This window comes from Medicago sativa, chromosome 2 (genome assembly GCF_051527215.1).
Source record: "Medicago sativa cultivar Bolivia chromosome 2, Bolivia_mono, whole genome shotgun sequence".
NCBI lineage: Eukaryota > Viridiplantae > Streptophyta > Magnoliopsida > Fabales > Fabaceae > Medicago > Medicago sativa.
The window spans coordinates 64,850,318-64,871,683 of record NC_140750.1 but is presented as its reverse complement, the minus strand read 5'-3'; the positions used below and the strand labels follow the sequence as shown (position 1 = coordinate 64,871,683).

The 21,366-nt window shown below is 32.4% G+C and overlaps 2 protein-coding genes and 1 long non-coding RNA gene across 6 annotated transcripts; 1 reads left to right on the top strand and 2 right to left on the bottom strand.

Moving 5' to 3' along the window:
* The first annotated feature begins 2,350 nt into the window (after window positions 1-2,350).
* On the top strand, window positions 2,351-2,950 carry LOC146949704 (uncharacterized). Its single transcript, XR_015027362.1, has 2 exons — window positions 2,351-2,565; window positions 2,668-2,950. It is a non-coding gene; the product is annotated as an uncharacterized LOC146949704 (long non-coding RNA).
* Window positions 2,951-3,321: 371 nt separating this feature from the next.
* Window positions 3,322-7,640, bottom strand: LOC146949703 (protein DETOXIFICATION 19-like). The gene is made up of 7 exons (XM_085745642.1): window positions 7,306-7,640; window positions 5,869-6,413; window positions 5,323-5,409; window positions 5,180-5,236; window positions 4,680-4,918; window positions 4,459-4,577; window positions 3,322-3,818 (listed from the first exon to the last, which is right to left on the bottom strand). Exons 1-7 carry the CDS (start codon window positions 7,588-7,590, stop codon window positions 3,687-3,689), a joined length of 1,464 nt encoding a protein of 487 aa, XP_085601768.1. The 5' UTR covers window positions 7,591-7,640; the 3' UTR covers window positions 3,322-3,686.
* An 8,031-nt stretch (window positions 7,641-15,671) lies between these two features.
* On the bottom strand, window positions 15,672-20,761 carry LOC146949702 (protein FORGETTER 1-like). 4 transcript variants are annotated; one of them, XM_085745643.1, is made up of 9 exons: window positions 20,243-20,725; window positions 19,606-19,805; window positions 18,628-18,749; window positions 18,356-18,451; window positions 18,122-18,228; window positions 17,321-17,414; window positions 17,137-17,224; window positions 16,042-16,098; window positions 15,672-15,948 (listed from the first exon to the last, which is right to left on the bottom strand). In XM_085745643.1, the coding sequence occupies exons 4-7, from the start codon at window positions 18,404-18,406 to the stop codon at window positions 17,198-17,200; spliced, it is 279 nt and encodes a 92-aa protein (XP_085601769.1). In that variant the 5' UTR covers window positions 18,407-18,451; window positions 18,628-18,749; window positions 19,606-19,805; window positions 20,243-20,725; the 3' UTR covers window positions 15,672-15,948; window positions 16,042-16,098; window positions 17,137-17,197. The 4 variants fall into 4 exon arrangements, 2 of the variants coding, with proteins under 2 accessions (XP_085601769.1, XP_085601770.1); XM_085745644.1 differs by lacking the exon at window positions 16,042-16,098 and having other exon boundaries at window positions 15,672-15,990; window positions 18,122-18,451; window positions 19,051-19,805; window positions 20,243-20,761; XR_015027360.1 differs by lacking the exons at window positions 19,606-19,805; window positions 20,243-20,725 and adding an exon at window positions 19,051-19,593 and having other exon boundaries at window positions 15,672-16,115; window positions 18,122-18,451; window positions 18,628-18,808.
* Window positions 20,762-21,366: the final 605 nt, after the last annotated feature.

Below are 21,366 nucleotides of genomic sequence, written 5' to 3'. Positions count from 1 at the left end.
ACTTTTTTGTCTCCCTCATTTGCTTTTAACTCAGCCGGACTCCTCTTCACCTCCAACTCCCTCACAGGAACAATGGATGGAGAAACAGATATATCATTATGCGCGAAACGATCAAACCTGGCTTCACGTGCCCAAACTCGGTCTTGATCAATCCATACATTATTCAAAGCCTTAGATAATTTATCCTTATTCTTTACATTTGCAAACCTATCAAAACCAAATTCTTGTCCTCTTGCATTTCTATGCCTCGCAACAAAAACATCAGTAAGAACACCACATACCTCAAAAGCTTGTCTCAAGCGAAACAATGGCAGATTGTCGGGAAAGTTTGTAACATAGAAAGAAGCCTTGATTCCCTGATCCCCTTCCATCCCGAAAGCGTGCGAACCATGCCATTCTGCTGAAGACACACGACCTCTATGATAATTGGAAACCCTATGATCATCACGCCAATCATCAGAATACCGATCCCTAGAATCTGCCACGTTCGAACCCCTAGTTGAAGCCTGTCGTCCCTGCTGCCCATAAGCCCTAACCGAACCTCCATGCCAATCTGAATCCCTTGACCTGTCCTGTCCTCTAAGCTCCGGTTCCGTCGCTTTCCTCTTCCTCGACCGCACCACAGACCAATTTCCCCTATCCCCCCCAATATCTGCCACCCTAGCTGGACCCCACTCCCCCCCAGCGAACCTCTCTGCTTGCGAAAAGCTCCGGCGCGGTAACCCTAATGGTGACCTATAGCGACCGCCTCTCTGTCTCTCACTAGCTCTCATTTTTGATCGGGTCTAATGTTGATGGACTGAATTGCTACTCAAAAGTCTTATTTTTGAAAATGAGATGCTTCATAATTTTAGAGTTTAACGATGGTGGTTTAATGGTGCAAAACAACTTTGTAGTTGCACGCACAATCAATCAAAATATTTACAATTGCCACATTAATTAATGTTTCTAATGTACGTGATAATTCAGAATGGTTTGATTGATTGTATGTGTAAAATTGTTTTAGACTGTCAACTCATCATCATTAAACTCATATACAAGTTTAGTTATTGTATACCAGTAATGTAAAATTATTTTACACATACATTAAATTATAAAAAATTTGATATTTTGAAAATATTCATTAAGACAAATCAAAAAACATCTTACATGCTAACATTTGTATTTATATATTAGTTATAAAATATAGTCAAAGTAAGTTATGTGAATAGTAAACATTGTAAAATTGTGACATGTATTTTGAAACGGATGGAGTATTAATTAACTAAATAATCAATTAACTACATTTATGATAAACAAACCAATTAATTGAACTAATTAATAAAAAAATTAAAAAAATGGGTAAGTGATGCACCTCACTCCCACTAACTATTGTAAAATACTCCCACTAATGCATAACTTTCACACGCACAAATTGATCTTCTTTCCACTAAAATCATCGCACCCTATATTGGGTGCTTAAGTGGGTCCCTTATGTCCACATCACCAATTTTACGGTAATACTTAATAAACACCAACTTTTTCCAACCTAGCACCTCAAACGAAATTATTAAATAGGCTCCACCAATAACTCTATATCATTACATTTTTAACAAAATTTATTCATTTTACTAAGATTTATTAAATGGGACCCATGAAAAATGAAGAGAGAGGGTGCTTCGATAGCCACCCTCCTCCATAAGCACCCAAATGTTATACTTCATAATGGGAGTGTCTGTTTAATGTGATGCTAAATTGGTGAAGTACCCACCATTGTGGATGGTCTAATTTAGTTTTTTTATTTAATTAACAATTAATTAAAGGAAAATGATAACTTATGTCCTAAGGGCATATGTTAAGAATACCACTAATAGAAATTATGTATCGAAACTTGTGTTAATTTATTGCTCAAAATGTTTAATGTTAATTTTTTTTAATAAATTTTTACCATTAATGGAATGATATTAATGCTTAACATGTGCCCTAAAGGCACATGTTAGCATGACCTTTAATTAAATAATTAAATATGGGAAATCTACCACACTCTCCCTTTATTTTTTTCCTTCTTCCTTTCAACTACATAATGGCCACGTTTGTTATTGGGAAAACTTTATAATAATTATTTAAAGAAGTTATTATCACATAATAACTTCCCACTAAACCCCACCCACTTTCCCTCTTACTATCTCTATATATTTTATGCTTTACCTTTAACTTCAATTATTTCTATATATTAGTAGTAGCTCCATTATAATCTTTTATATATTCCATGCTTTTCCCTCAAAAAAATATATTCCATGCTTTACCTTTAGCTTCAATTATTTCTATATATTAGTAGCTCCATTAGAATCTCTTTTTTTTTTTTTTTTTTGGTGAAATCCATTAGAATCTCTTTAAAACAATGTATTTAACATTTTAAAATCATAACTTGGTATTTGCTCCCGTCCTATCTCCCTCTTTGATTATATTGTTCTTCTTTTCTTTCTTTCTTTCTCTCATCTTATATCCTCCTCCACTTCTATAATATAAATATGATGCCAACATTAAAATATTTAAAGAAAAATAGGAATAAAAAAATAGTGCCAGGTTCTTTACTATCGTGTCTTGCCTCTACTTTTCGATTTTTATTTTATTCTATTCGTAATTTGATTATTGTTTGCTAATTCTTAGCTATATTCTTTTTTGTAGGTACATAATTTTTGAAGCATCACAAAGTGCATTCTTTGGTAAAGATATTGTTGAAGAAGTTTAGGCTTTGGGGGAGGAAAATCAAGATTAATATGTATAATGTATCACCTCACCTTCCTATTTCCCATTTGGATAAAAAAAATTGCTCTCGCTCAACGTATTTGTTGGTTACATATAAGAATTCATATTCTTTGTTGCTTTCATAATTCATACTTTCTTTTAATTTGAATTGCTTTCGGTGAATTTTACTGATTTTATTTGGTATAGAAACACAATTTTTTCATATTTCCTGTTTTAGGATTTAATCTAAGAAGAGTTTAAGTTTAATGTAATATGTTGTAAACATACTTTCATGTTCCTAAAGTAGGGTACGTAGTACATTTTTATCATCCAGTGCTATGTCATTTTGGTTTAGGTTTCAAGCATTAATAGATATTACACAATTATTTTTACAAAGAGAGTGATATTGTTTCAATGATGTCTTTGTTTGTCCTTGAGAGATGAAACTCTAATTTTGGCGAAGAAACTTAACTCTCACGTGATGCTAAATACTAATGAATGCTTTTAAATATTCTTTAACTATTTAAACAGTTTTTTTTTATTTTTTTATTTTTTTATTTTTTTATAAAATTTGATATATTCATAAATGGAATATGCGACAATCATAAATGAAAATTAGTATGACAGGGAGAATCCTTAAAGAGTATGCATGCTACAATAGGAACTTCTGTCAAACTCCAGAATAGAAACCACCTTGTAGAAAACTTTGTTACATAATGAATAAATATTTATGTATGCAACTCACCAAGACGTCTTAAAAAAATCAGTGTTTTCATTTTCATTAAATGTAAAAGAGCAAGAAACATTTTTAGATAGAAACTCCACATTAGAAGAGTCTTTTCCACTCGCTGAGCCTGAAACTCCAAGTTATAGTTTCGCTCACACCGTGCATCTAAATGAGCTGCCACGGCGGTTCCAAACACGAACTTATATGGTCCTAATTGGCAGGCATTAAGTTGTTAAACAACAATAGGTTGGTCTTTATCTTTGTCCCCTGAGAGATTCAGTTTAGTCCATTTGACATGCCTTGTCAAAAGTAAGAGTGCCCCAGTTTGACACACCAATCCACATATCAGACCAATCCATAAACCCTATATCATAAAACATTCAAAAGAAAAACAATGATTAAACAAATGGATGCAAAACCAAGATGATTATTCTTGATATCAACACAAACATAATTACACTGTGATTTTGTGAAATAATAACTACATTAGTCCCTGTCTTATGTTATTTTGTTATTTACGGTTATGCACATTGCTTAAGAAAACCATTGAATGTACTAATTTCTATGATAAAATAAGATTTATTTACTAAAGTACCCTTATTAATATAGTCGTTGGTGGAGTAGTTTGGTATGTTGAGATATAATAAAGAGGAATGCTATATATCTATATGATATTTATCACGATACAGTTGCGAAAAACAGGTTGGCCAATTAAAATTTTGCCCGACTGGAAGTCACGTGGGTGTTTGTGTTGGTCTGGTATTCTTTTTTGATGAAGTGGTAGTCAACTAAATTTGAAATCTAAGGGAAACTAACCTGCCACATATTCGTGAACCCTATCACGATTACACATTCATTTAATCTAGTGTTTCCGTTTAATAAGTAGGGGTATACTAATGGAAAAAAAAAAATTAATACTTTATTGATTTTCTAAAATGATAAATAATGAGACAAACAAATATTACAAATGTGACACTTAACATGAAACGGAAAGAGAATTTTACCTTATACTGCAAATCGGTCTTAAATCCAAGGAGACATGAAATTGGTAAGCCAATGAGATAAAAAGTTGCAAGGTTGACATAAACAGCCAAGTGCTGCCAACCACATCCTCTAGCCACCCCTGCATTATTTAACACATTGTTACTTACCCCCTAAGTTGTTTTTGTTAATGATAATCATGTTGTAGAGAAAACTTAACCTAAAAGAGATGAGGAATTTAAACCTGATAAGACACCTTGGACAGAATCTAGTAGTATGGAAATAGCAAGCAAAGGTGTCACTGAAGCAAACTCCTTTTTGATAATAGGACTATCACTAAAAAGCTGAATCCATATATCATGGCCAAATACAAGTATCAAAACAAAACATAAACCAAGGAGGAGAGAGAGCTTTAGGGTGACTCCCATTGCATGTTTTGCTCTTTCTGGTTGGCCTGCTCCCAATTCATTGGAAACTCTTGTGCTATAAAAGTTCAAGTTTCAATCTTTCAATACATGTACAAGTATGAAGGAACTTGGATTGTCCGCAGTCATATACAATCACATTGTCACTGATCTCGACAGTTGGATAAAAATTTGATGTCTCATCATATGAGTCATTGATCTTTATCTAACGATTGAGATATCTTGACAGCGCGATTTCTTAGACTATAGGAAATCCAGGTCCAAAAGGATTTATGCAACAATGCCGCGAAAGCGAGTGTGTTAAAGTAGACCAACTAACCTTGCAGCTGCACTAAGACCGTAAGTGATCATGTAAGCAATGAATTCTGTGTTGGCACTGCATGATTGTTTTGAAGAAAAACAATAGTGAATCTTTCTTCTCTTCATTTAAGTAATAGAAATATAAAGATATGAGAACCATACCATATTGCAATCAATGAAGTTGTTATTTGTGAATCAGGCATTAATCCAGCTAAGAAAACCAAAACTTCAAAAGCCCAATACTCCAAACTTGCATAATATAAAATAAAAATAGTAAGATTCATAATATATTAAGGATCTTACATTAAACAGCAACAAAAGTCTGATAGTGTTCAAACTAAAAGTAAATATGTTTTTGGTCTATGCAAATATAAAACTTTTTTATTTCAGTCCTTGCAAATATATCATTTTTTTATTTTCATCCTTCTTGTTTTTTTAGTCCCTAAACCTTGTAATATGTAGAACTTTTGATTTTAGTCACTCCAATATGGTCTACATGAGGACCAAAATGAATATTATACACATATTACATGGAATTCAAACATAAACAAATTTTAAACATAAATCTTGAAGGCTCCAAAAGAAAGAAAAAAAATGATATACTTGCAGGGACAAAAGAACATATTCAAAACTATTTATCAAACAAGGTTTTGTAAGATCAATCATCAAAAGGGTTAAATAAAGTGAAAGGCAATTAGAAACTCATACCATACCATTGCAGCAGAAGGCAAAGCTAGTCTTATGTTTGCAAGCAGGTAATCAAATGATTGCATTGAGAATCCTGTCCATGTATTCTTAAATTTCTTTGCATACATTACATATAATCCTAACATTATCATTGATATCCATAGTGAAATAGAAGTTGCAGTCGGTCCACCTATGAAATTTAAACCAGTCCATTGAACAAATCCATATGCAATTCCAACATGAACTAATGCCGGTATAGCTGAAAGTATAACCAGTGGCATTACTACAGATTGTGTTTGTAGAAACCTCAACAAGTTTTGCAAGATGCTATATGCAAATAATCCTGGTATAAGAAACTTCATATAGAGTGCTGCTGTTCTAGCAATGTCATGAGATTGATGAAGGAACACTAGAATGTGTTCTGTGTAGAACCAAACAATTGATATAATGATTGAAAAAATGAAAGATATAATGCAAGAGCCTTGTAGATAAATTCCCAACATGTGATATTCTTTTGCGCCAAATCCTTGTCCGCAGAGTGTTTCTAGTGCACCACTTAAACCAACCTGAGACAGAGAAGAATAAAGCAAAGAGCATAGAGTTTCATTATTTATTTTTTGAGAAACAAGAGCATATAGTTTAATCTTGTGACAACATTTAGGTATGTTTGGATATAAGCTATTTCTATAACAAAAGATAAAGCAAAGTTAAACTGTGTTCATGAGCTATCCTGAAGAGCTTATATTAATAAGGTGAAATAAACTTATGAACATTTGATAAGCTTTCCATAAACTCTCTCAAACAATCACACATGTCCTTATGTTAGTGGATATGCTTTAGTAAGGCAATTCAATCAAACCCTTAATCGTCTTATCAATCGCCAACCTTAATATTTCTTTTCCTTCATGTAATTTATAAAACTATGAACAAAAAAGTACTTTTTAAATTTTTATCTAAATTGGAGCTTTTCCAAATTTACTTTAATTGATTTATTCTGTCACAGTTGGTGCTTTCAGAGGAGAAGTTGTTGCAAGCAATCAAAAGATATAAAGTCAAACCTCTTATTCCAGTATGAGCCACTACTCATAACGTTATAATATTCTAGCATCAATCAGATTTCTAAACAAACCATTGACTTGAATACATATAAATAAACAAAAGAAATTTCTGATTTTCTGTCATATATACAAACATACATATAAATTTACATAAGAATGTATATATAAATTAATCAATAAGGGTTCAAGAATTTTTACTTTGATCAAGAGTTCTACATTTTTTAAAATAATAAAGAAAGAGACATCACATATCATGTTGAAGTTATTATTAAATAACATTGTACTTAATGTTTTTGATTGACCGTGTCGAATCAATGAACACACAAGAATTGTTCATATCAACAATAAACATCTATGGAAATGAACAAACTATAATAATGAAAAATAGTAAATTAATTACCATAACTGCTACGCCAGTGACACTAAACCAAGAATTAGCAAGAGTAGCACCAGCTAACTGAAGCTCACCAAGATGACCAACAAGCATGACAGAAACCAAAGTAATCAAGTAATAAAATAAATTTGTAAGAATCATTGGTAATGAAAACATGAGTTGAATTTTGGCTTCTTCTATGTCCAAGATTTTGTTCCACCATTTCTCTATTTGTGGTCTTGTGTTTTGTTTTCCATGATCATCTGCTAATAGAGGTGCTTCTGTGCCATCTGAAATGATACTTGCCGCCATGTGAACTTTCTTACTCTTGGGTTTTTTTTTTTATTTGTTGACAAAATCTTACTCTTAGCTTCTCTTCCTCTTAATTTGTTCTGCTACACCCACACATATTTACACATACACACGTCACTGTGTGATTCAATATGTCGGGTGGCGGTTACACACAATCACGAGTTTTGTAATGATTCTTTATTATTATTTATAGTATATTGAGTTGTACAAATTGGATACAAAGTCTTCTTTTTGGAAAAACACTCAAGTTTTGTTTTGTTATAGTTCACGACAAAAATCAAGAATTTTTTTTTTTTATTAAAAATACAATTTTAGTCATGACAAAAATAAATTGGACCGAATAATTGCCATGATAATAAATAGAAAAAAATGGGTGAAAAGGATTTGTTAAATGAGCTCCAATCTCACTCCAACTTAAAGGATGGAAGAGTCCAACCACATATATATAAATCAACCAAACATCTTGATAATGAAAGATTTCAATACAATTTCAATAAGAAATATGAGGTAAATTTGCAATCTTATATACTTTACAAGTTTTTTAATGGAAGAAAGAATAAAATGGGGCAAATGGTTGAAGAAGAAATGCTTTAAGGATGTAAATGAGCTCTAGGGACAAATCATCCCTAAAACACATTGCAATAACATGTTTAATAGAATTTAAATTGATAGTGTAAAATGTTTTTACACACGCATCTAACTAAATCACACTAAATAAATATATGTATAAATATTTTGGAAACTAACTTATTAAAATGGCTTAATAAAGTAACTTGATTTAATGTATATGTAAAAAAAATTATACCATTTGTGCATCAAATAAAAAGTACACATGACATTTTCACATTTCTCATTTTATTTAATGCTTTCTTATCAACCAATAAAATTGAATATGACTCATTTAATTTTTCTTTTTTTTTTGAGGAAATCATTTAATTTTTCTTAGCAAATCAAAATGAATCATGACTCATTTAATTTTCATCATCCAATCAAAAGTGGTCATGCTATGATTTTTTTTTGAGAGAATGCTATGATTTTTTTCCTATACATAGATGATCTGTTTTTCATTATTTTCATGTGTTTCTTCCTCCCATAAGAAAAAATCATAATTTTTTTTTCTTTACAACATAAGACATTTGTATTTTTCCGTTGTCAAATCCCAACTAACACTAAAAATGAAAGAATTTGAAATAATAGAGGTGAAATAAATTAAAAAGTATAGCATAAAAGCGAAATGACATCCAATAAATAAATTTAAGATAAAAAATTGAACAAGTGACATAGAAAAACTAATGAAGCAATTTATTATAATGTTGGAACTGCAGAGGCAGCCAACACAGGGTTGAATCGTCATATATGCCAATAGACAACACAAGTGAGATTGACACTACATCTCTACACAAAACCTTAAAGCATTAGGTGTATAGGACTTCTCACTTCCATGTTTTTCAAAATCTACTCTTTTATTCAATGCAGAACGTTATGTCACACTTGACACATTAACATCTATTAATCAAGTGTGTGACTATCCGCGTCCATAATTATGAGACATAGTCAAAGAAGGCCAAAAAGAGGTTGAAATAATAGAGGTTTAATACAAATATTAAGGAATTTAAAATAATAGATGTTGAATAAAGAAAATAGCATGAAAGTAAATGACATAAAAAAAACTAACAACATCAAATACTTAACAAAACAGTTTATCAGTTGGTACTTTCTGGGGCAACCTACACTGGGTTGAATCATCATATTTGGTTAAAATCAACCACACAATTGAGATTGAAACCACGTCTTCACTTAAAATATTTAATAAACATGTATTTTGCCAATTCAGCGTAACAATTGTGCTAATTTTCATTGTCAGATTCCACCAATGACCAAATTGAAGGAATTTTAAATAACATAGGTTGAATAAAAAACATCAAATCCAAAAACTAATAATTAACATAAATCATTTAAAAAATGACTACTAAACCTATAAAAAAAAATCATCAAAATGTTGGGACTTTCCGAAGAGCATAAATTAGGGTTGATAATCACATTAGGCTAAGAACAACAACAATAGTGAGATTGACCCAACGTCTTCATCTGAAACCTTAAGACATTACGTATATGAATCATCTCACTTATATGTTTCTCATCATCTTCGTTTGCATCCAATGTGAAAATTTAACTCACGTATGACTAACATCTATCTCTTAAGCGTTAGGCTCTTTGAATGTGTGATCTGGTAACTTAGTCAAATAAAGTCAAATTGAGGCATAACATGGTAAAAAACGATGGGTTGATGTGGTTTCATGGAGGCAGGTTTCATTTCCTTTAAATAATGAGAAGAGAGATATCAAATTAGAAGAAGAAAGAAGACGAAAATGAAATTTCATCTTAAGAGAAATGATAAGCAAAAAAATAAGGTGTGTTTGCTTTGACCGGGAGAGTAAAGGGGAATGGAGTGAGTTGATGATAATTTTACGGGTTTCTTGGAGGAGTTGGAGTAGTTATTTTACCAAAAAAGTTATATTCAATTAATAAACATCCGCATCATTTTAAAATTTTCAATAAACATGTATTTTGTCACATCAGCAGAAAACAACTACATTTTTCCATCGTGAGATTCCACAAATATCATAAGTCAAAAAATTTAAAATAATGTAGGTTTAATAAAAAATAACATGCAAGAAAATGACATCTATAACTAAAATTTAAGATAAAAAAATTAAATAAATCACATCCAAAAACTAACAAAACATATTACTCCTTATGTCCCAGACTATATGAAGTTTTGAACATTTCACATGTATTGAGAAATGTAATTAATTTTATGAGGGAAAGATATATTATGAGTTGTTTACAGAATTGTTCTTAATAAATGATGTGAGAAAGAGAAATGAAAAAATTGAAAGAAGAGAGAGTAATAAATAATGATGTATATAATAGTGTGGTGATTAAAAATTTACTTTTTAAGTTTAATAAATAAGGTTTGAGGTTTGAACTCTGATTTATACATTATTATTTTTTGAACAATTTGATCCATACATATATCCTGCAAAGTTCATGGCAACTAAGATAAGTTTATTATAGAAACTTTTTTATAACACTCCTTAGCACCTGCTTTTTCTAATATAAAATCAAAATGTATAAGCACGGCAATAGTTTCAGTGCTAGTCAATGGGTCCCCAACAGAGGAGTTTCCTTTGGAGAGGGCGTTGAGGCAAGGCGACCCTTTGTCACCTTTCTTGTTTCTTTTGGCCGCAGAGGGGTTTCATGTTTTGATGGAGTCTTTGTATGTTAATAATCTCTTTACTGGTAATAAGTTTGGGAGAAGTGATCCGGTTGTTGTTTCTCACCTCCAGTTTGTGGATGACACATTAATATTAGGTGAGAAGTCGTGGGTAAATGTTCGGGATATATGTGTTGTGCTTATTCTTTTTGAAGCTTTGTTTGGGTTGAAGGTGAATTTTTCCAAAAGCCAGTTGGTTGGGGTTAATGTTGCAGTGTCTTGGTTAATAGAGGCGACCCTGGTGATGAATTGCAGGGTTGGGTCTCTTCCCTTTGTGTATTTGGGGCTTCCTATTGGGGGTAATGCGAGACGTGTGTCGTTTTGGGAACCGTTGATTAATCGTATCAAATCTAGACTGTCGGGGTGGAAATCAAAACACTTATCTTTGTGTGGCCGTCTGGTCTTGTTGAAGTTTGTCCTGTCATCCCTTCCTGTTTATGCTTTTTCTTTCTTCAAGGCTCCGTCAGGTATTGTCTCCTCTATTGAATCTATTTTTAATTGTTTTGTTTTGGGGTTGACTAGAATTCTGTCTGTATGAGTAAGGAGGTTGGTGGTTTGGGGGTAAGGAGAATTAGGGATTTTAATATTGCATTATTAGGGAAGTGGTTTTGGAGGTTGTTGGTGGATAAGGAGAGTTTGTGGTTTAGGGTGTTGTCGACCCGTTATGGTGTGGAGGGCAGGCGATTGATGGATGGAGGCCGTACTGCTTCTTCTTGGTGGCGGGACATCGTTGCCTTACGTAGGGAGGAGTGGTTTAGTGAGCATATTAGTCGTGTGGTGGGAAATGGGAGGTTAACCAGGTTTTGGTCATATGTGTGGGTAGGTGGAGTGTTGTTTAGGGACATGTTTTATAGATTGTTTGATTTGTCCATGTTTAAGGAGGTGTCTGTGTTTAATATCTGTCAGTTAGGTTAGGGGGAGGATGGCGAGGCGTGGAAGTGGAAGCAAAGGTTGTTTGCGTGGGAGGGGGAGCAGGTGGGGGGAACTCTATTTATTACTTCAAAATGTGAATTTACAGGTTGATAAGGAGGATAGATGGCATTGGAACTTGGAAAGGTCGAATGCATTTTCTGTCCGGAGTGCTTATAAAGTCATGGCTACTCAGCATTATACGGCTGCTATGGTGACTACGAAGTCTCTTTATCACAAAGACATTCCTCTAAAGGTTGTTATGTTTGCTTGGCGTCTCTTCCGTGATCGGCTGCCCACTAAAGATAATTTGATTCGTCGTGGAGTTATAGCTCCTGATGATAAGCCGTGCGTTCGTGGTTGCGGTTCGTTGGAAACTTCCTCCCATTTATTATTACATTGTCGCATCTTTAGGGAAGTTTGGCACTTTATTCATAATTGACTTGATGTCTGTTCAATTCTCCCACATGTTCCAGCACACCACTTTATTCAGTTCAGTTATGTTGGTGGTAATTGTTCTAAGGTGCGGATGTCTATTATGCATCTCATTTGGTATGCTATTGTGTGGGAAATATGGAAAGAAAGAAATAACAGGTTATTCAATGATAAAGAATGCTCGACATCTCATATAGTGGATAAGATTAAGTCGCTTACTTTTATGTGGTTGAAGGCGAAATTTATTACTATTCATTTCAATTACCATACTTGGTGGCTTAGTCCGTTCACAATGTTGGGCATTGGCTAATGTTGTTTCTTTTGCTGCTTTTCTTGTTTCTGTTTTACTGTTTCCCTTTTGTACATATTTTTGTAACTCTTTGTTCTTTCCTGGTACACCTTGTGCTAGGAAGGACGCTTTGATTGGGTAATATATTCAATTTTAGCCTCTTAAAAAAAAACGATTCCCCTCGTAATCATATTATTAGATTTTTTTTTCAACTATGCTTAGTGATAGAGCTTTAACAACAAAAGCTAGGGGTTCTAAAGTGAGGATAAAATATTTAAGTTTCAAATTTAAAAAAAAAAATTAAAAGAAATAAGTAAAAGAAAAGTTCATCAATGTATAATAGAATTATTTTGACCGGTTATACGCATAACCCTACTAATTCTATTATACATTTTTTTCCCTCAAAAATGTATAATAGAATTAGTAGGGTTATGCGTATAACCGGTCAAAATAATGAAAGATGCTTCAATGCGTGGGATACAAATAAATGAAAGAAACATCATAAGAAACAACACAAGATAAACCCACCAACTATTTATCTCAAAACTAATCAAGGCTTGGTCCTAATAAACAACTAAACTTATTCCCTTTGATGATATAAAATGACCTAAAAAGTAAACAACCTAATTTATGCTTAGAAAACTAGCCATTACAATGTTTAATGTTGTTTTGAATTGATTCACAACTTGCATGAATCAATTGACAAGAGAAATATTTTAGAAACTTACTGAACCTTGGTCAATGCATACTTTATTAATTCAAGAAAAGATAAAAAAAAACTAATATATCATTAATTTTAAATCTCATAAAATTTTGAATATTAGATAAATCACACACAATTCATTTTATCTTATTCTCATGAATTAAACATGGCTCTTGGACTCATGAATTTCAATCACAAATGCAAACATCAACTACTTAAGCAAACCACAAATATATCTTGAAAATAATACATATCTCTTTCATTCTTCATGTATATATTAAATATATATTATGGTGTCTTGCATTTCAATGACAAACAACAACAACAACTGCATGCATAAACATCTAATATATCTTACAAATAATACATATCTCTCGTATTAAATATGCCACTTTGAGTCATGCATGTCGTGCATGTCACGTGAGAATAAATATAATATATGGTATAAATACAAAATGATTGTAAATTTTAATCTATATTGCATTTATTAGTGTGTATCTATCATCTATAAAATACTTCTTTTATTTTTATTTGGGTTAAATATATTTTTGGTTCTTGTAAATATTTCAACTTTTCGTTTAAGTCTCTAAAATTTTCATCAACTTTTAGTCCCCAAAAGTTCTCCATCTTCACTTTTGACCCCTCCTTTTAAATAAACTCGTATGTAAAATTCTTATTTTTGAATAAAATTGTGCATAAAAGTTTATGATATTATAAGAATCTTTCCCAAAAAAATTAATTTTTTTTAACAAAACATGAATTAAATATGAATTTCTATATTTTTGGGGGTTAAAAATTCATGTTTTGTTAAAAAAAAATTGAGAGATTTTTACAACATTCTACACATTTCATTAAAAAATACATGAGTTAACTTAAAAATAGGGACCAAAAGTTGTGATTGAAAATTTTATAGAGACTAAATGAAAATTTTAGAGGGACTGAAACAAAAAGTTATATATTTATAGGGACTAAAAACATATTTAACATTTTTTTAGTTTTATGAATAATCATGTAAATTCCGTAAAGTCATATTATTATTGTATGGACAAATTATAAATTAACTCATTTTCAAATCTCTCATTTTTATCTTTTTTTTTTCTTTTTGTATTCTCTTCTTTAAGCACAAGTCTACGAAGTAAATTGTACTCCCTCCGTTCCTTTTTAAGTGTCTTTTTAGAAAATTAACACAAAAATAGTGATGTGTATTTTTGCACATTTTCTTTCTATTATACCCTCATTTTAATCCACCAATAAATTCCTATTTTTTCGCACACACTTTATTAATACAATAAATTTAATATGTTATATTTCTCTCATAACAAACAATTGTAAGGTATTATCTTTTTGTCCAACAAATTCCTTTTATTTGTGCACTCTATCTCTCTCATAACAAACAATTGTCAATTTTTTTAAATATTTTGCACATCTTTTTAGTTATTTTAAGTCAATATAAAAATTATTTCAACTTCACATTAATCAAAAGTTAAGAAAAAAATAACTTTCTTCCAACTCCTTTAATTAAAGTTAAGGCTTCAACTATGGCTTCAACCAATGTTAGAGCCACACTTGAAATCTTTAACAATTGCTACTCATCTTATTTATAGAATTTTAACTCTTCTTGGAACCATTGTTTGGAACAAAATTTTGTTTAAATCTAAATATAACAAGAAACAAACTTTGTTTTAAAACATACAAACAAACTTTGTTTAAAAAAAAAACAAACTTTAGTTTTCCAAATAGATATCGTTAATTAGTTTTATTGAAAAAAATAAAAGTAATTGACAAAGGGTATAATTGACAAATCGTACCCTTAAAATACTATAAAGACGGTTAAATATGAACAAAAAATTCACCCTAAAAAGGAATGGAGGGAGTACCATAAATTGTATTTCTCTAACCAATAATATATATACACACACACACTATTATAAATTTACTACTATGCATCACAATCAATCCAATAGATAGAAAATATCAATGACTTCTATTCTCAAGTCACTACAAGAAAAACTGCATTTTGCGACTTTTAAAAACGCTGATTGCGACTGTTAGAAGGGTCGCAAATGTACATTTGCGACTGTTCCCCAACAGTCACGTTTGTTGGGGTCGCAACTGTCTTTTGCGACCCTTCGTGGAACAGCCGCTCCAACTGCCGCAAAAGGTGTTGCGACAGTTCCCAACAGTCGCAAATGAAGAGTTTTTACTTGGTTTTGAAGGGGCTTGCGACCCTTCACAACAGTCGCAAATGTTAATTTAAAAAAAAAATGATTTTGAAGGGGCTTGCGACCCTTCACCAACAGTCGCAAATGTTGAATTTTTTCAAAAAAAATGGTTTTGAAGGGGCTTGCGACCCTTCACCAACAGTCGCAAATGTTAAGTTTTTTTAAAAAAAAATAAAATTGAATGTGGCAGTTTTTGTTGCCAATTTAAATAAATATATTATTAAATACTTAAAATACATAAATATATAACTAAAAATATCAAAATCTCATTCATATAATTCTTTCAAGAGTAACAATCAAAATAATAGATAAAGTACATAGTTTAAACATTGAAAAACCAATACACTAGTGGGTAATCATTCAAAATAATATTACCAAAAATTAGATTAAGTAATATTCCTAAATATTGTTGGCCGGAAAAGTTGAAGAGCCTCATTACAATAGATATATCTGACTGCACAAACAGGATCCATGCACTTCTATCGGTACCGCGTCTGCTGCTATCCTCAACAACAGCCTAAAACTTTGGTGCAAGCAGAGGCATCAAGAACAGAGAAATAAGACCCTAAGATTCATGAACAATATGAGTTAATATTTACAATAACAGAAAACTCACAAGTTCTTGTCCGTTGAACGACATGGCTAAAACTGATAAAATGTATGCTAAGTACTTCTGCAAGCAAAGCAAAGCTGGAGAATTTTGTAAATAATACCTTACAAGTAATTTGATTCAGGCATAGTATGATAATATGTAATAATAATAATTTGATTCAAAGTTATATCCTCATTTGACTGCATGCATGCATAACAGATTAATCAAATCAAATCAAATCAATAAGCTTAATAATAATAATAATAATAATAATAATAATAATAATAATAATGTATTGTTGCTCTACAGAGACAAAGTTCTGTTTGAAATAGGACTTCACAGCAAAATTATCAGATTTTGGACTTGCAAAAATGGGGCCAGAAGGATCAAAGTCACATGTTACAACCAGAGTTATGGGAACTTATGGATATGCAGCCCCATAGTACATCTCAACAGGTATAATTGCTCAAACAAAATAGGTGCATCTGACCGGCACATTGATAGCTCTAATAGTTTACATGTCTCTAATGCAACAATGAATGTTTACATTACAGGTCACTTAACTACAAAAAGTGATGTCTATAGCTTTGGCGTAGTCCTGCTAGAACTGTTAACAGGAAGAAGAGCAACAGACAAAACAAGACCAAAGACAGAACAAAACATTGTGGATTGGACAAAGCCGTACTTGAGTAGCAGTAGAAGATTGAGGTACATTATGGATCCAAGGCTTGCAGGCCAATATTCTGTCAAAGGAGCAAAAGAGATTGCACATTTGGCATTACAATGCATAAGTTTGCATCCTAAAGACAGACCAAGAATGGCTATGATTGTTGAAACACTTGAAAGCCTAGAACAGTTCAAAGATATGGCTGTTACTAGTGGACACTGGCCAATATCATCAAAATCTACTAAAAATGTTTCATCTAATAATAAGGTGAAAGCTAGAGCAATTAGTGTAAACCAGAAGCAACAGGCTCCAGTTAAGAGCATAAAGACTTGATTACTGTGGATTATTAGAAGAGTGGTTTTTAATTAAGTGTAAAATATCACATGTGGTATGGCTAGAGTGACTCTTAAGCCACCTTATATATGTATCAATATTCAAAGAATAATATGAACCTGCTCCATTATTCCTTTGTACATAATCATCAGTGCCCTCTTTCCATAAGCACTGTCGTAATTATAAGCACTTAATGAAGGCCCAGCCCTGTAAGCCATGAAGGAAGTCAGGAACATCAACAAAGATTTCAAAATTCATTGATGTCAACTCGTTGAAAATACAAAACCGATAAATCCAACATGCCTGCGGTCCCCGAGTCAAAGCACCAAGAGATTCTAATCTCTTCGCAACAATTGATGCAAATCGTCGTTCTCCACCAAGATTAGTAAAGAGTATCCTGATGCATTTATGAGAATAATGATCAGGTAAAACTAGTATAGCCTGGCAAGACATTATCAACCAAATCTATCGCTATCGAGTCTAAGGGGCATACATCATAACTTCTATAGGATTTCATGAGACAGTGAACAATATACACCAGCAATATAGCATTTTGACAAAGCGTGATAACAACTTCTTATGTATTTAGGTTGAAACAATTAAAATTATCTGGTTACTGTAGGACAGTAGGACGGAGAAAAAGATAGATATGAGACTCTTACTATATTCTATTAGATCAATGTCAATGAAACGTGGTAGTATTGGAGTTTTGGACACACCTTTGACACTGATACTTCTTCAACACATGTCGAACACTACTCACAAACTCAATAGGTATCCACTTAAAAAATTAATTTTTTATTGCCAAAGACAGGGACCAAACAAGTTTGTCCAACTGTTGCTTAAACAATTGTGAAGCTTATATGGATGAAACAGAATACTTTGCCTTCAGGCTTCAGTTCTAAGTTAAATACTTTCTCTACACATTTTCTCATTCTCCTAATACCAACCAAAATCTTTTCCTTCAGACTTTGGTTCTATGTTAAAGACTTTGCAGATATGAAACCAGAGAGGCAATAAGTTAACTAATTAACTTGGTGTAACGGAAATAACAATATGAAAAGCAAGCAAAGAGAAAGAGTGCAAGTCATTTTAACTAATAACCTGTATTCTGGTGCCGAAGCTTGATTTGATCTATGAGTTCTTCCAAACTGCTGAATTGCACGGTCAGCACTCCATGGAAGCTCTATTGTTAAATGAACTCGTCTTTTCTGTTGTGTAAAGGTCACGGGGCACATAATGGGGAAAACAAGACTCAAACAGATTATAAGTTAAATCAAGCAGGAGTTCAAAACCACACCAAATCATAAACAAGGAGTTCAATTGCCTCATCTATACCCTTCTTGCTAAGTGGTACATCAACACAACCTGTGAACAAATCCTTCTCATTCCACAACGACTCACCGTGTCGAATAAGGATCAAAGCTGCCTCATCTGAGTTGGAACAGAAAAGAACAGTAGTTAGATAACATCCAATTATATGACAATTTCAACTTTTTGAATGTCTAATAACCTAAAACTTGGAGATCCAAATCAAGAAGCAATCAACAGAATCATACTTAGCACAAAAAGATCGCAATAAATATAATTGACATGAAAGCTTATCCTACTTGATTTCTTGGAGGTGTCACTGGTGTTGCTTCTTGAAGGGGACAACACTGGATCAACAACAGATGTCTGAGAATGGGAAGCTGAAGATCGAATTACAACACAATTCCTCTGGCCAAAGCGGCTATCAGTTTCATTAAGACAAAACAATATATGAGTTAGTGTCATCTTCAGCTGCTTATCCTATGCAAAATGCACAAAACAATATATCAGTTTCATTAAGAAAAAACAACACAAGACTAAAACACAGAGATTTAGTGTCATCTCATCACCTCATTCTTTTAGATTAAAAATCCATTTCAACATTTCACTCAAAATTTCAAAACAGGGTTACAGATTTTAACTAATGAAACAATGGATAACATTACTTTGAAAAATATTCACAACAAACAAAAAGAAAGGATGAATAAGGTTTTGAGGGTTACCAGAGAAAGAGAGAGGACAGTTGTGTTGTTGAAACGGTTATGTTGTTGAAGAGGTTTTGAGGGTTACCAGACAAAGCAGACAAAGCAAAAATCAAAACCTTATGAAAGCAAAATGCACAAATATCAACCAATAAATGAAATATATAAGCCAAAAACAACAAAAAATATAGCTATAATTGATATTAACAAGCAAACACGTAAGGATAACGGTTTCAGCTGATGGTCAGTTCTAGGATCAGTGAGGATGAGAAGACGAGGCTCACTGAAGGAAACTTGCATTTGACAATTTTAACGTTACAGAACAAATAGTTAAAGATTCGGTGAAACAGATATGACAATTTTTCATGTATACAACCATTGCACACAGGTGACATGTCGAAGTTGTGAGATGCTTCATAGTACATCTCTATCATCTAAAAATACTACAAAATTTAATAATGTCAAAACTTACATCTTTACCATAAAAAAGTAGGAAAAAATGCTTCACCATTGACACAAAAACATCAATAAGGCAATGCTTTTAAATTTAGGATGAAACAAACAATTGGAGCTTACCACATAGTAAATTGCAAAGTTATCCTTCTCTTCCATGTAACTGGCCTTCAATTTAAAACGAATCATGTATATAACTCACACCGTGGTCACAAAAGTCGCCAAATCAAGTATGGTGTGAATGTCATATTCCATGACAAAACTACAATACAGCCTAACAGATAAAAATATAGCTGTCAATTCCTGGGATTTGAGTGATAATCCTGTTACATCATTCATAACCATCATCAAAACAAAAACAAACAAAAAAATCATAACTTCATATAATACATGTCTTTCTTGATCCAAAAATAACACATTAAGCCAACCACAAACACAAATCAAATTAACCCATTTAATTTTTCCTGACCCATGTAATTTTTTAAGAGCAATGCCAATCTAAAGGGATAAAAATCTGAAAAAATAAATCCCAAAAAATTGATCTTTTTCATGACCCATGTAACGTTTTATGTTTTTTTGCATGAAAATTCAAACCAATTATTAAAAAAACTAACCTTTGAATGATAAAACATAAAAAGGGCAAATTTTTAACCTACCCAATTAACAAAGACCCAAGAAAACAAAAAGATTCAAACATCAATAATAACCCAAAAAAATTCAATTCTTTTTTGTAAAATCGAAGGGGGAAACAATTACAAACCAGCACAAGTCTTCTCCTTCATGAGTTTATAGATAAGAACAGAGATTCCAAGCGAGTGAACAGCTTCAGCAGCGACGAAAAGATTATCGTGATCATGAACGATAAATCAGAGGAGAACAAGAGCGGCCATACCGGAAACAACAGCGAGAAAAGCCTTGACCTTTGGTGGTTGTCGCCTGACCCATGTGGAGATGGCGTGGATCGATGTTCTCGGAGGCCTCATCGTTGATGATGATGTTAAGGGTTTTCTTTGAGGAAAAACACAACACAGCACAAGAACAAAACCTTTGGTGGTTGTCGCCTGACCCATGAGTGAGTGAGTTGAGCATCGATTGAGAGGCTAGGTTTTGGGGGTGAACGATTGAGAGTGAGAAGATTCAAGGAACAAAGATTTTGGGGATGAAATTGATAAAATTTTTGAGATTTGAGAGTGAGATGAAATTTTTGGGTCTTAGGGTTTAGACAAAATTTTGGGAAAGTGAGATGAATATCGGAGTGAATAAAATATTTTGGCCAAGCGGGAATGGGCAATTAACAAGCCTTCTAATTTAGCAAAAAAACTTGCGACTGTTGACCATAACTGTCGCAACAACTGTTGCATATATGCACATTGAGGCAGTTATGAGGTAAGGGTCGCAATTGAAGTGTCGCAAAATGCAGATTTTCTTGTAGTGAGTTATGAAACACAGACACAAACAGAACATTGACATATCAACATCAGGCCGACACCATACACACCTTGGATCAGAGGAGTTGGTGTCATAGAGTTGTCAAGTACAAAGCAACTCATAATTACATTTCACAGGGATTCAAATCATTCAGTTGAAATAATTAGATCTTAATATGATACAGAACAAATATAACTGAGTTCATTACTATATAGTAAGTTGTTCCAATGTCGCACACCAAATTAATCAAAACCTAGTCGAAATAATTACAACAAAAGAAGATAGGGAGTAATGGAAAATAATGACCGTGTAAATAGGGGAAGAGACAGTTGTTGACGAATCTAGAAGATATAGAGTAATGTAATAATCACCTTCAAAAAATAATTGATGAAAATTGAGGTAAGGACTAATGTGTCCAATTTAATTTTTTGAGGTTTAAATTAAATAGATTAAACC